The sequence below is a fragment of the Pocillopora damicornis genome, chromosome 3 (assembly GCF_964200805.1).
Source record: "Pocillopora damicornis chromosome 3, jaPocDami1.2, whole genome shotgun sequence".
NCBI lineage: Eukaryota > Metazoa > Cnidaria > Anthozoa > Scleractinia > Pocilloporidae > Pocillopora > Pocillopora damicornis.
Window position 1 is genome coordinate 11,300,710 of NC_142672.1, and position 15,490 is coordinate 11,316,199.

Here is a 15,490-nt window from a genome sequence, read left to right on the forward strand (position 1 = left end):
CTGTGAATGATTTTCAGCATCAACAAAATTTCACATATCCATATGTCTGCTTCGTTTTGGAAATTCCAAGCTGACAATGAGTATTCTCAACGTAAGGATTTTGCTTCAGTTTTGCAATCATAATGTGGCATTCAGTAACGATTCTTTTGTCGATTAATGTACGGATTTTTTCACAACTCGACCCCATGGATTCATTTTTAAGGCTTTGTAGTAATTATAACTACTGAAAATAATCGCAAATTATGGAATTTTCAGTTATTTTAATTCTTTCAACCTAACTAAGCGATTATGTGAACTGTGGCTTTTGGGTGAAATTTATTTTACTCGTCTAAGGGGCAGATGATATGGAACTTACGTAGACCTCATTAAGACAGACCACCTTATCACTGGGTTAACGTTTGATTAAGAGAAAACGAGGGGTGTCATACAATATTTATTGACCTAAAAAGAAAAATATTGTGAATCCGTCACCCAAAATGTAATGTAAATCTGTGTGCTTATTTCCTTTTTATAAAAAACCCCTTCAACAAACCCCTAAAAAAACCCAAATTGAAAATTCCGTGTTCTGACTGGTTAATTTACTCGCTGAGTATCAGCTCATAGAGAACCAATAAACAAAATCAGTATTTTCCAAAACTCAAACAAAAACAAAAAAAATCTTTGAAAACGTAGATACTTGCAGTAAAACACTATTAGAAGGGTTAATTGACATTTCCAATGATGCCTCAAGAGCTTTGATAGAAATATCCAGTTGGGATTCTAACTGATGAGCGGCACATTAGCGACCGCATAGGATACCCCCAGGCAGATCCAGAAATGTTTGATAGGGGGTCCAAACTTTGATCAAGAAGACACAAACTGCGCCATTACTGATTCGATAAACATCACCATCCTCTCTTTAGGTCTTTATGTTCTCCTCTAAATTGACAAGGAAGACTGGTGTTAAGTTGCGGGGTAGGGACTGGTCGAGACTACTTGACTTCAATAGGCCGTGTTGAACCAGAAGTTTACAAAAGACTTCAAGACACGTAGCTCAACGTTAGTAACAAGCGTTTGTTCCTCATCTTCGATCTAAAGGAGCGTAAATTCACAATCAGCAACAGTATATCTCTACAGCTAATATAGACAACTCGAAACACTCACCCAGAGAAAATCCATCCTTAAAGAACCATGTTCATCACTGAATTCGATAAACTGCTTTTCTCCCTCTGAAGTGAAATCACCTGCGAGAAAAAAAGGTATTGAATAAATTTAACAGGACAGTCACTGGTTCTCTATTCGAGTCATGCCTCTCTTTTTCCTGGTGGATTTAATAAGAAATGAATGAAGGGGGTAATTTTCTACAGAAACTGTGCTGCTGTGTCAGTGGGAGAGTACAAGGTAATTTGGTTTTGTCAACTGAGTTGATGACGTAAATTGACCACCGTTAAGAGTTTCAAAGCTGTCTTTTCGAGTGTTCGCCCTTCGTCAGAGCGAATGATGTAGGGTTAACGCTTGAAACTCAGTCGATAATACTAAATTACCTTGTTATTAAGAGATGGTACGTTTTGCTGTTCACGCCTGCAGTTAAAGCGTTTGTAAATCGGGTCTATAATTCCGTACCAATGACCAAAGTCAAAAACCTTTGTGACCTGCCGTCATACGTAAGTGAAGAGACTTACCATCTAATACTTTGTTGATAAGAACTTTTACAGGCGAGCTGCAAAATGAGTTCATGGAAAACGTTGGCAGATATACTTCACTCCACAATCTCAGAGTAAATGCATCAGTTTTGAAGTCTGTACAACATAGTAAGAATCTTGTCGGCAGCGAAATAAGCCGAAGGGATCAGCTTGCTGCAAGAATCTTTCGACGAATGTGTGTACGTTTGACTCGTGCGCGCGTAGTTTGCCTTCAGTCGACGCAATCTGTGTTCAACGTTCATTGCGTTTGACACGGGTGACTTGTGTCTTGTGTTTAACTTGTGCTACATAACTTCGACGCGTTAGCATTGCATTTGACTAACTAAACATGTATTTGAATCATTATCTTGTATTTGATTTGCGTGGGTTACGTTTTGGTTGCGTGTTTTGCGTTTAACAGGTGTGATTCTCTGATTCGCTTACCTGAAACACCAGAAAGGCTTCCTATCATGTAGAACAGTCACATCTAGGAAACACATATCCTAGAATAAATGGAAATAAGGTTATCTCTAGACAAAGGTTTCAAAACAGCATAACTCATAAAAAGTGAAGGAGCTACATCATGGATCAGTTCTAGTCTCATAAACGTGAAGAAACGTGATAACAAGCACAGGAAGGGCGGGTCACTGGTGATTGATTAATCAAATTTACTACAAGAAAACAGACGAAATGGCGCGCTTCTAGATAGCGAACAAGAAGTGTGTTTCGTCTCGATCTAGCGTGCAAGGTCTCTTTGAAGAAGAAATAAAAATCTTTGCCTTCAGCACTCACGGGTAAGACGTTTTTGAATAATTCTGTTTTCCAAGGAAGTGAAAGCTTCCTTGAAAATGAACCGTGTTCGTGGCTGCCACCTCCAAGGGACACGTAAGAATCAGCCAAGTATTCTGTTTCAAACACAAGAATAATTAGTTATGGAACAGGATTCAAACCATTTTTAGAGAAAAATTGCCTAAAGAAAAAAACAATAAAACGGAACCATTAAGCCACTTAAGAAAACTGTGCTTTCATACTTTCACGTATTTTAAGTGGAGCGTTTGCTAATGTGACTAAACATGCCGCGTGCGTCAGTTTTTCCGAGAGAGGAAACAACTCAGTGAAGAACAGGTGAATAAAGGTGATAAGTTTCCAAAGAAATTGTATCGCTGGGTCGGTGGGAGGTATAACACGATGATTATGCTTTATCAACTGAGTTGATAACGTTAATTGGCCACCGTAAAGAGTTTCTCGCACTAGCACTTCGACATTCGCTCCAAACTTTAACTTTAGGCCAATTAACATTAGTAACTTAGTTGATAAAAACCAAATTATCAGTGACGGACAGCTGGACTAGAGAGAAAATTTATTTCGAGCGCTGTTAACAGGGGTTAAAATAATTCACTTTTCTTGGGATCAACAGCAGCTCCAATTTGAAGAACTCGGACCTCCTTGTTTACTGAGTATGCTTGCATCATTTGTTAAACGATTCTGGTCTCCAACAATTTTAACAATCTTAACTATGCATTTGTATTTTCTACGGTGTAGTTGCTCACGTTGGTAGAGTTCCCTGTACTGCCTTCCCCAGAAAGTCGCTTTGTGATTTCTCAGTTCTATTGTGGCAGAATATCCATGAAGTCCTGATTAGAAAGATGGCATATTGTCAGTACAAGTGCAAGGCCAGGTTCCTTTGCAACAGCTATTTAGTTTCGCAGTCACGCAACACAGTCTCTCCCCCATCAGAAAACGCTTTGCGTGACGCCGCGTTCTAAGACCAAGCGGGCGATGTTGTTAACTAACCACGAACAAAATGGCGTTCTGGTCTCTTCTTGCTCAGCTATGATTCTTACTGTTAAACAAATCCTCCTTGATACACTAGCGATCTGCTTGAAACAGCCAACAATTTTGACATAACTATTCTAGGGAAATTGAGCCTTTAATTGTACTCTCTCTCTCTCTCTCTCTCGACTTATATGGTCGTATCACTCGGAAAAACCAAATTCCCATCGAAAATCGAGTCATCGGGTAAATCTAACGCTTACACATTTGGCATGCTTGCAATTTATACCTTTCCTCTTTGTTAATGATGAATCCTAATTCTAAATTATACATGCATACTTCTTGAGGTTATTACAGGTTTGAGAAATAGTTTTTCCAAAACTCATGTTAACGGAAAAAAGATGTGTGTAACATCGAGATGCATCTTTCAGATTACGTTGTCCTTTTAACCCTTTTACTTCCAAGATCTCATAGGTAATTCTCTCTACTGTCTGCCTTACAAATCTAATGATGTTGATTTTTAGAATTTGGTATTGGATCAACTAATAATCCGTTAATTGAAATTTTTCTATATTCTCATCACTGGTCTGCTTGATATTGTATTGATATTGTAAAGAGAAATTCTGTCTTGGTCACTCATGGGAGTTAAAGGTATAAAAAAAAAAAAAAACAGAAATTTATTCATGCGGGTGTGATCTTACCATACTTTGGGTCTATGTCATCAGGAACAGGCACGTGGGCTGACGGTATGAAGGTTCTAACAGGAAAAATCACATGAATTGTTTTTGTACAAGTGTCTGAAAAATATCGATGCCAAATGCGACACGATTGACAGGGTGTCGGTCTCAGATAGTCGAGTAAATGGCGTGTTTTCAGCTGATCAGTGAACAAAAACGAGACCTGTAAAACCTTAATCGTTCTTTCGACTCCAGCTCGAAGTAACAGAAATTTCTGTTCTCAAGTATTCTTGTGTCATTTATTTTCAAACATCGCCTTCTGTTTCATTCGTTTATTATGTCTTTATGATGTCTTCGAACACTCCCGAGAGAGATTCAGTCAATGTGAACGTACACGTACTGACTGCCCTGCAATATTGCTCCTGAGATAATTTCTCTCCACTACTCTCCACCTATGAACATCAAAGGGCAGAAAACGCCCCCCGCTGCCTATTCTGCATGGGCTTTAAATCGTCCGGGAGGAGCATTATCACTACCTCTGGATACGAGGTTGGGTTGAGACGCGAATGTAATTGTCAAGTGGCTTGTAAAGCTCGATTGAAGAATGCTGGGTCAAGAAGTCCAAAGTACTAACTACCACAGAGGAAGAGACAATTTATCATTTGACCACTATGCTATGCCTCAAAACTATGGCGGGTTTGGCAAGCTCTAAACACATAAGAGTACATGTAATTTGGAAATAAAAGGACATGATTTATTGCAAACCTGCAATGCGAACCCAGAAGAACTTTTTTAGTCAGATTGTGCTGATGAAGGCAAAGTGTAAGAAAAGCGAGTTCCCCACCATCCTGTAAGTTGTAAAAAAAATAAACAAACAAACAAAAAAAGAAACCGTCAATGCAAAAAAAATATTAAATTTGTTTCAATAAGTTGCTTTCGGAGCAACTGGAGTGTGACTAACACATAACTCCTTGCAACACATGGTGATGCAAATATTCTTAACCCATACTCGTAGCAAATCAATGATTCTACACCATTTCAGGTGAAGTATGAGCGCTATCTCCTATCAGGAGAGAAGACTTACTTTCCAAGAGGCGCTCCAGCAAGCTGCTAAAACGGAGGAACATATCACATGTGCTGTTATCATCCCAGCTCCACTGACGGCTGTGGCTTGTGAAAGAGCCATTCTGGAGCCTGATCAAAAAACAACAGCAACACGCCTATAAAACAGTCTGAGACTTAGAAGGACCAGCTTTCAATTAAAAAAGAAAAACAGAATAAGTTCTTATACGGGAAATTAGGTATAAAGCTTTTTTTTTTTTTTGTTATTATTAGGTTGTCCACAAAAAAGTAGTTACTGTACTAAATGGTCACGGATACTGTTGCTTAGTTTAAAATATCTCATGAAGAAGTTGCTTCTCACCTTTAGAGCGAAGATCAAATTGAAGGACAAGAGATCTTGTAGTGGCACTGAAAAAGGAAAAAAAGGTTTGATGTGAAAGTGAAGATGTTTTCAATATCCTTGAGGAGAATGACATCACAAATAAGCCGCTTTTAAAATAATCAAATTTCCACATCTATGAAAAAAAGGCCTACAAGAGATGAAACCATGATCTGATTGTTCCAATTTACAAACAAGACTAGACTATACAGTTTGCATTAACTGTGTTGCAAAGTAATGCGTTAACCATCGAAAATCAGAGAGAATTCTCTGGCTACTACGCAGAATCAATAGGTTAAATTTTGATTTCCTGATAATTTATTTATTTAGACGAGAAGGGCATTCTCCCTTACTTCACACTTCCTATGTTATGACATCTTTCAGTGAAAGCTCTCCTCCTTATTACCAAAAAGATAAATGTAAAACAAAGTAAAAAAAAGGCGAGAGTTTCCGAGTGACAAAGTGACTGTCGCACGGATGCCTATGACCATTCAATCATGTATTAAAAAAGCAAATACTTTTACCCCTATGAACGATTGTGATCACCTTTCATAGTGAGGCTTCCAACTTCTGTTAAAGAAAACTGGCACAAAAGAAAACACCTGAAGTGTCTTCAGTCTCGAGAGAGGTGGTAGATTTAGGGAATACCAGCGGACACAGAGTGAAGACTGGAAAAGAGTGCTGCAGTCGGACGACCGCCAGTATTCCTTACCAGAGGTGTCTGTAACACAAAGCTTCCATCTAATGTCAGTAAACCTGTTTAACAAAAAATAGAGTTGTTGACATCTTATGCGTGTACAGAAATTTCATTTACGTGAGGTGGGAAGTGGGGCTAGCCTCGTGTTAAGTTCATTTTGATGCTAGCTTACTTTCAAACGCTTACTGTAAAGAGTCGAATTTTCGATATTAACCACTTTGTATTATCTTTTAACTTTTTACTCTTGTTTAAAAACAAACCTAAGGGGATGAAACGCATCTTTCTGTAAGCCAGTGTACGGTGAAACTCCTCGCTTTCTGAGCATCTCTTCATTCCTTGCACGTATACATCTGCATTGCATGAGTGCGAAAAATTTAATTAGCAGTGTAATTGATACCATAACTGAATCAGTTTAGTCCTAACAAGCAGCACAAGAAACCGACAGAAATCTTTGTGATACCTCTTGATTACTTCACGCTTCCAGTCAAAACCTTCCTCTTTTGTTTCTTTGAAGGTTAAATTATCTCTGACTCGCTTTGGAAGATAAGGAAGCAGTGGCTCCCACAAACAACTACAATATAAGAAAAAAACAAAATGATGTAATTGGAACTCCAAACAAAGGTTTACAGAACTAATGGAATCCAAGAGTAACATTTGATTGTCTAAATTAAGGTAAAAGTAGTACTGAGAATGACATTTTGCTGACATTGACTCACATTTCAACAACCTAAAAGGAAACTTGTCATCTTCAAAGTCAGTGACTATTGACATGAAAACAAGGTTTGTTGTAATATCTTTTTAGATCTTAAGAAACCCACATCAGTTTGTAAATGTGAATGTATGATTTGAAAGAAATTGAAGGTTAATAAATTGATTTGATAGCAAAAACTGCAAAAACGGTTTTTACACAAACCAACTTCATACTAATTAAAAAATTGTATTTACTGATCATGGTAAAAGCAATCTTGCCATGGAACATGAGGAGTGAAATGTACATAGAATCTTTGGTGGAACTTGATCAAATAAGGTCTCCAAAAAATTTAAAGCAGTATAAACTTTAACAGCTATGAGAGTTGTGTGGAATAGTTAAGTATAGCCTAGGTGAACCCTGGTCCTGAAAGAGACTGTTGTCTGTTGATGATGTTTCAGGAAAAACTGGGAAGTGGTCATCATCAGAGTTAAGAGATGCTAAGGTAAGGGTTGTTTTTGCCAAAATATTTTACAGTATGATGGGATCCCAGAAAAGGATTGGGAAGAAACTCAAAGGAGAGGGAAATCTGGACAGCGATGTCAAGGTGAGGCACTGTGGCCTTGGAGATGGCCCTAAGAGATGCTGCAGAGGAGAAATGGAAGAGAAGAAAGGCAACAGCAGCCCTGAGCCCCCCTTGCCCAAGAACTCCCATGCCCAGGGTGTGGCAGAGAGTGCAGATCAAGGATCGGCTTGCCCAGTCACCAGAGGGCATATCAACAGGGATGACCTTCCTGCTGATCCTTGAACTCGAGGAACCTGTCATCGTCATCATCATTTTACAGGGCATATCAGACAAACAACAAGTCTTTTGTAATTTATGACATGAGTCAAAGCTGACGTTGTAACCTGTCTCTTTACACATAGATCAAAGATCTCCTCTGATACTACATGTAAAGAACATGGCTAAATGTTATAAATACATTCCTCTGGTAATAATTGCTCTATGTTAATAGAGAATTAGTGGTTTGTTATCCAGCTGCTACATGTAACTGACATTTTATCAACATTAGGTAGGGAATTCATTACTTCTTAATGACTGAATGATGATAACTCACTTGTCCATGTACAAACATACCTGTCTTGTGAAACTGCAGACCATTTGTGACACACCTGAGCACACACCAGCAGTTCAGAGGGACTCAAGTATTTAAATATCTTTAAGATGACTTCCTCTGGAATCCTTAGAAACAAATGAGTGAACAGTTGTGGAATCAGCAACATCAATTTGACACTGTAACTGAGCTTCTTGTGTTGTAAAGATTAATTATATATAGGAGAAACCTGGTAAGGTCCAATCCTCTCTTCAGTTTCAAATCAGCAGATGGCTGTGATTTTCCTAATTGCTTTGTTGATGGTTTTTTCCCAATGTGGGCATTCCTACAAAATCAGAATAAATTTATACATCATTGTGGAGTATACAATCAGAGCTCAATTATCCAGACTTTTTCTCTGCTCCAAATTTTGTCATGAATATTTGTTAGTCATGATCAACATCCATTGCCATATTCTTTTTAAAACTACAGCACTGAAAAGTGAAGTAAAGGCAAGTTTGTTTTGCTTTCAAAAGGCAAAAGCAGAACTCATATGTATCATAACTAATGAAGAACATTCGAATGAGGTCTGATTGGCTTAGAGTTACTTGTTGCTAAGTGAGATTCCACGCTGATTTCAAGATGTTCTTCTTTAAGACAAACTGACTTACTTCAATATTTTAAGGCCAATGAAAAACCATTTTTCATTAATTTTAATTGTTAATACACACCTGTAGAGGTAGACCATATTTCTTTCAAAATGATTTGTAAATTTTTTGTTTCACAATTAAATGTCACTTTCTTAATTTAATCAGTTTTTATCCTCATTAATATTCATATTCATTGATTATCTGGACTATTTTGTCAACTACCAATGAGTCTGGATAATCAAGGTTCCAGTGTATAAGAATACACCCAACTTTTTTTAAACATTCTATGAATTAACTTAATATTGAATTCATCAAACACAATATTTGAGATTAATAAGATGAGAGGGTTATAGAATTTTCAACTCATTAGCTTTGCTAATTGTAGGGAAGGATGACTTGTACAGCCATGTTCCAACATAAGATGAACTTAATAACTGATTATATTCTTATCTTGTAATCCATCATGACTGGAATTTTCAGATACATACCAGTTGGGACAGAGGGTAAATTACACAAGGGGTTCTGATAACTTTTTCCAAATGCTGATGCATTAGATGTACTTGGTGACCAAACTGAAAAGGGGCCACAAAGCAAAACCCACGCAGGAGATCATTTGGTATAATCCAATGAGTTGATATTTGTAAGGTAAGAGTTTCAAAGCTGAGGTTTTGATGCTCGCGAACGTTGGCCCATGTCAGAGTTTTGCTCTGATGAAGGGCTAAGGCTCAAAATGACAGCTTTGAAACTCTTAACAGAGGCTAATAAACTCATATGGTAATACAAATAACCTTGTCATACTCTCCAACTGATGCAGCAAAACAGTTTCTTTAGAAACTTACCCCCTTTACCCAAGAATGAGAGCCCACTTGGAGGCTAAACAGATGATGGTAAGAGGTTTTATGGGCGGTGGTGGACTGCTAGTAACAAGCTTTTAGTGAAACTTCTAATTAAACCGTGTACTGTGACTAAGAAGCTATCCTGCATCCTTCAACCAAGATCATGACTTTATTGACAGCTCACCCCTTCACCTCGTTTCTCCTCTGTAAATCTAAGGAGGAGGGAGGAATCATGGAATAGAGGCGAGAGCGCTCAATTTCATCGTTCCAGGCTAAAGATTTGAAATAGTTCACAAATTTTTCAGCCCTAAGTTAACCCTGTGCATTTTAAATTGACGACTGTACCAGTGTGCAATGAGAAGAATCAATAAAAAGTGATCGTCGTTCATTGATAGGGTTCAAATGAGGAGCGGGTTTTTTCTGCAGGTTAATGCCTTATTGGCCTTGAAGAAAAAGTTTAGGTGCATACTTTATCACGTCGTTGCTCGGGTAACGTTCAGACTACAGAGTAACTGACGCAAAGAACTCTTAATCGTTACTTTTTGAAATCCAAGGCTTACCTATCTTTTGCAGCACCTGAAGATGTTGATCCAGAACGTTTGGATTTCAAATACGCACTGAGGTGCTTTTCATGCTGCGACATAATCTCAAACTACGCTTTCATCAGATTTTGCCGCCATGTTTGTTTTGTTAATTAAGAGGGAGGCCTGGTTCTTAGGTACAATTTCCGCTTGGCGAGGCGTCTTTCTCAGAAAGCGTCGAACATCGTTTAAATATGGCTGATACTGAGACGAAGGTGAAAATTGAAGATACTGACCCACAAAGTGTTCAAGATTTGACTGGATTTGTACCATTCGGCATATTCTACTTTTAAATATTCTCTAGTTTTGTGTGTTCTTGTCTTTATTCGTTGTTTGTGGTTATGATCATTTTTTAGCGACATACTTCCTATTGCAATTCCCGATTTTTCACGATTGTGATATGTATCAATTTTATCATTGGATTTAAACGACAATGTACTTGTTGCTTTCTTGTCTCTCTTGTTTCTTTTTCCTTCATTTATAGGTACAAACCTTGCTTCAGCAAATGGTAAGTATGTGTAAGTTTTTAGTGCTCATCCAGTTACTAGCTTTTGGTTTCGAAATGTCTGCGTCTATAAATTGTATGTTGTAAAACTTGTTGTTTCTAATTCATAGCAAGACAAGTTTCAGCAGATGTCAGACCAGATCATCACAAGAAATATCCTTTACTAGAGTTTATTATCGGTGTATACACTCTCAGGTTATTTCACTGCTGCAAGTTGACGACATTTGACATATAAGCAATACATCTATCGACTGTAATTTTAATATGCTATCAACGAAGAAATGTCCAAACGTAATTGACATCGGCAAATTGTCTTATTATTCTGTCGGTAAATTACACAGGGTCTGTCGTATATCTAAACGCACCTCTTTCCTATTATTTAAATATTTTTTTAAATCCGAAAATGGGAAAAAGGCCCGTTGTTTATGTGGAAGGTCCATTGGATATTTATGGGTGATTCTGGAATGTTGTGAAAATTTGTTATTCTATTACCAAACCGGTCAATGTCTCATGAGGGCGTAAAGCTGCATCGCAATGGCTTCTATAAAAAAATATATTTTGAGTACAAACCTCTGTTACATTCCTCTACAGTGCACTGTGTAATTGGTTATTTGTAATCTTATTGAACTGTCAAGCTAGATCTTATATTGTTACACTGTTAATCACCATACGAGTTAAACCTTGGGTCAGAGAGTGACCTATGGTGTTGTATTCATTTAAGGGATGGTTCAGTAATGAACCAACTGAAAAACTGACTTAGTCTCTGTTTTCAGTGTTGATAGTAGCTGAAGATAAGTTAAATTTAAGCCTGTTTTACAATCCCCTTTTTCATTAAACTGGTTGCATCATGAACATCTAGTTTCTAGTTAACCCTTTAACTCCCAAGATTAGAATGTTAATTCTTCCCTCTAGCAGCTACATATTTCCTCGTAAATGAGTTACGGGAATTTGGTGTTAGATCAAGATATCAATCTGTACCTTATAAGTTTGAGCATCATTCTCATTACCTGTTGCCGGATGATATGTGAATACCTGTGAATCACTTTTGAGGGTTAAAAGGTTTACTCTGGTGCTTGAGAAGATGACGTTGTACTGAAAGCTATTTCATACTCAATATCTGCTATTCAGTGCATGGAGAAAAACTTTATATGTTCAAAATATGTTAATGGTGGGAATAGCCTCTCTTTTTCAATTTAATTATCAAATCATCCATAATATTTAAGTATTCCTTTGTATAGTGCAACATAGTCAATACATTAGCAAGCAAACAAGACCAATAAGAAGACACCCACAAATTGGCCAGATGATGATATTTTTCCTAATTCCCCCAATTAGTTGGTAAGAATAAATAGGTAGCTGCCTGAGGGGAATTATTTCGTGAGAATAGAAGATTTCACAAAGTTTCAGTTGTTTTTCCTTAACTAAGGGTACTCGACGACATGAGTACACGAATCGATGATTTGGAGAAGAACATTGGAGACCTGATGAACCAAGCTGGGGTAGATGAGCCAGAAAAGTGAGGAAGAAGTTGGGATTACTAGGCAGCAGATGAAGATCACAAAAGAACTCAATGTACACCATAAACAAATACAAATACTGTAGCTTCAATAACCATAGTCGAAGCAGTATGTTTTCAAAGCTTTGCACTTTTAAATGTATGCACATAATTAGATTTGAACAGTGACTCTAATTTTTTTTCCATGGGGCTTTTTGAGTAAGTATTGTCATGTAATTTGGTTATGATTTTCATTGAAGACATAAAATATTTACAATAAATGTGATTAATTTGATGAGTATAATTTCAGCTAATGCATCAATGTATCTCCAAGTTAGATGTTTTTCCCAGTTCCTCAAATTTTTTAAATTAGTTCCTTTTGTCTTTCCTGTACCTAAGCACTGAGGTTATGCATTTTGGGATTATTTTTGTAACTGAAAATAAACTGCATAATTACTTAAATGTTATTTGAAAATTTGATCCCACATGTAACTTCCCCACCAAGTGTAGAGAAATCTATTTAGAATTCACAATTTTGGTTGGTGACAAGACACTGATAATATCTCTCATCATTTCTCTCCCACATTATTTGGGTTTCTTTGGGATAAGAATAAATTGAGATACTTAATTTGAGTACATGAGCTGGAGAAATCATAAATGTTTTATTTTCTGTGAAGTTTATTTGACTCTTTAGTCAATTTGGTGGGATCATCCAATACACCGGGAGACTGGGGCATAGTGGCCTAAAGGGAATTAGAGTGGATGTATTTGAAGTATCAAACAATTCTTTTGCATACAATCATGCGGAAATTTCACTAAAGCATCACCTTCACCAAAATAGACTCACTCCCCCAAAGGCATTTCCATTAGTGTAAACTACCTGTAATGATAACAGCCCAATATAGAGGACAAAGTATTTCACTTCCGATGAAAATGGACTTCTCCACTTTCAATTTCGAAGATCGCTCATTAGAGGCTTTAACGGCAGTTAATAGCTCAAAAAAATTCGTTCAGGGTAAAGATTAACGAAAGGGTAAAGATTAACTTGTTGTCAAACCTGGCAGAGGCGTGAGAGTGTTTTCAAAGGTGGGGATGGCGGGGGATAACATCGATATCTTCCACCAAGACATGCGCGACCCCAACTAAAATCTCTCATTCTGTCTCTTTCGTGGTTAGAACTTTTTCTAATGCAGTGTTCCGTTAATCCGTAAACCATATATAACTATGCGCAGGAATATACTATTTCCAGAAGCGTCATGGTTTATTTGCTGTTTTGATTTTATGCGCGAACAAACCAAACATGCATCTCTGTTACCTTTTAATAGCATCCTTTGTGAGGTCACGCCAAAGATTCGGATCAAAATGTGTAGAATTTTACTCCATGGTTACGAATTTAATGGTGATGATCACTAAAAACAAGGAGCAAATTCCCCAGTCCCGCTTGAGAAATACCATTAACTTTGTTTTGCACCACTTTCTCCACTTTTGTTATTCAAATTAATGTTTTGTCGATGTATTACGAGCGATGAAGACGAATCGTGAAGAATTGCGAAGGTTTGAGAATTGCATGAGAAAACGCAATTTTATTTACAGATTGACGTCTTAGTATTACTATTATCTAATGGTTAACCAATGCATTAAAACTGCATCATTTATTAACGATAATCGTAGGAGTAAAATTAAGATCCATCGCGCAATTTACATTTACTGAGGACTTCTCGAATACAAGTGCGTGCGAATGGTACAAGACAATAATATTTCCTATTTGCGATCGGTTTCGCGACACATTTATGACTAAATACAAAGAGTGTCTTGGAATCAGTCCATTACGATAATAGGAGATAATCCATTTTCTTTTAAATATCTAAATACTGAGAGTCCGAAATGCAAAATTGAAGCAAACGAGTGGTTTAATGACATACGCGTTTAAGTAAGTTATAATAACAACCGTGATGACGCAAGCAAGTTTCAAATAGGCTAGTTCGATTCGTAATGAATATGATTTGAATCTATTTCCTGGAGATGAGGTGATAGCTTTACCACTATTTTTTCAAGTGTGGTCCAAACAAATGTATCGTTGACGCAGAAGGGATGATTACTCAGTGATTTAACTGACTTTTACCGAAGAAGTCTCGAGGAGAAGCCGGGTCAGTTTGTTTTCGATTGGAGAAACCGTATTGAACCAGAATCGCATACTAGAATCCAGTTACGTTTGTTAAGCGAAACTTAGAGAGGACTTGAAGGACACTTGAAATGGATAATCAGGTTGGTGATGGGGAAAACCGAATTGTACATTACAGCTACAACCTCACAACGGAAAATGAGCAGAAACAGAGACCGAAATCATCTGGCAAAGGTTTATTTAGCAGATTGACAAGAAATAGTGCCATGTTTGGATCTGATAGCACCCTTAATGCGCTCTACCAAGCGGACGACGGGATGAAAAGAAGTAGAAGCATTCCTAATTTTGGGCGAAACATTCTGGGAGGGAACGATTTAAAGGAGAGTCCCGATTCCCCGAAACTTAAGAATGCGTTTGCCTTCGGTGAGGAAATGCCGGGCTTTTCAACGGAAACAATTACGCAGAATCCCGCAAAGACGGGTAATAGTTCACAAGAGCTTCGTTCACGCAAGTGTGGGCTTGGTGATCTAACAAACCGAGGAATCATGAGTCATAAACTCAGAAAGAAAGCAGTCTGTGACTCCTCTGACAATTTGCATTATCAAAGACAATTTCTTCGAGTTTTAAACAAGAGATTTTAAAGTACTATTGTTCTCTGGCGAATAATCGAAAAGCTGTTTATACCGAAACCACTTAAAGGCGCGGGTTTTCGATACATTTAGCGAGTTTGCATCTTGATGCATCAGAGTAGAATCAGTTGTTGGTAGTGAACGTATCTGAGTAAAAGCTATTTGTATTTTGAAGCATTTTGTGTATCACTCTCATTAGAGAAAAAGAAAATGCAACTAATTGGAGTATCTCGATGATGTTTGTAAATAGGGAAGCTAAAAGAGGTTCCTTGTATAAATATAATGATTTCTGTTAAAAACGCACCGAGTACTTTTTCAAAGAATCTATCCTGTACGGAGAAACAAAATATTGAGTTGTCGCTTGACATTAAAAACATGCTAAACTGCATAACTTGGAGGCCTCTATTGTAATACTTATTTTATGAGATTTTTCTTTTTCACTCATCTGAAGTTAATAACCGTCTCATATTCGACTCGTAAAAAAGACATTTCCGCTACTTATTTATTCTGTTTGCGCGGCACAAAGTATACTTCTATTCACGCTCAAAATACATCAGGAGTTCTTAAAAGTATTAATATTTCAATAGGCGAAAAAAGGAGAAAACCTGAAACATGCAAATTCATCATCCTATTTAAGACGG

At 37.4% G+C, this 15,490-nt stretch overlaps 3 protein-coding genes across 4 annotated transcripts; 2 read left to right on the forward strand and 1 right to left on the reverse strand.

Moving 5' to 3' along the window:
- Nucleotides 1-243: 243 nt before the first annotated feature.
- LOC113667105 (F-box only protein 15) lies at nucleotides 244-10,226 on the reverse strand. Of its 2 annotated transcripts, XM_027182907.2 has the most exons (16): nucleotides 10,078-10,226; nucleotides 8,282-8,377; nucleotides 8,076-8,180; nucleotides 6,710-6,820; nucleotides 6,510-6,599; nucleotides 6,099-6,308; nucleotides 5,535-5,581; nucleotides 5,196-5,305; nucleotides 4,877-4,959; nucleotides 4,136-4,191; nucleotides 3,212-3,295; nucleotides 2,454-2,566; nucleotides 2,106-2,164; nucleotides 1,662-1,699; nucleotides 1,144-1,223; nucleotides 244-1,071 (listed from the first exon to the last, which is right to left on the reverse strand). In XM_027182907.2, exons 1-16 carry the CDS (start codon nucleotides 10,158-10,160, stop codon nucleotides 982-984), a joined length of 1,455 nt encoding a protein of 484 aa, XP_027038708.2. In that variant the 5' UTR covers nucleotides 10,161-10,226; the 3' UTR covers nucleotides 244-981. The 2 variants fall into 2 exon arrangements, 1 of the variants encoding a protein (XP_027038708.2); XR_016184596.1 differs by lacking the exon at nucleotides 1,662-1,699.
- Nucleotides 10,223-12,560, forward strand: LOC113667087 (heat shock factor-binding protein 1). The gene is made up of 3 exons (XM_089198947.1): nucleotides 10,223-10,364; nucleotides 10,583-10,606; nucleotides 10,714-12,560. The coding sequence occupies exons 1-3, from the start codon at nucleotides 10,293-10,295 to the stop codon at nucleotides 10,768-10,770; spliced, it is 153 nt and encodes a 50-aa protein (XP_089055073.1). The 5' UTR covers nucleotides 10,223-10,292; the 3' UTR covers nucleotides 10,771-12,560.
- A 1,034-nt stretch (nucleotides 12,561-13,594) lies between these two features.
- LOC113667115 (uncharacterized) lies at nucleotides 13,595-15,237 on the forward strand. Its single transcript, XM_027182917.2, has one exon. It carries the CDS (start codon nucleotides 14,352-14,354, stop codon nucleotides 14,859-14,861), a length of 510 nt encoding a protein of 169 aa, XP_027038718.2. The 5' UTR covers nucleotides 13,595-14,351; the 3' UTR covers nucleotides 14,862-15,237.
- Nucleotides 15,238-15,490: the final 253 nt, after the last annotated feature.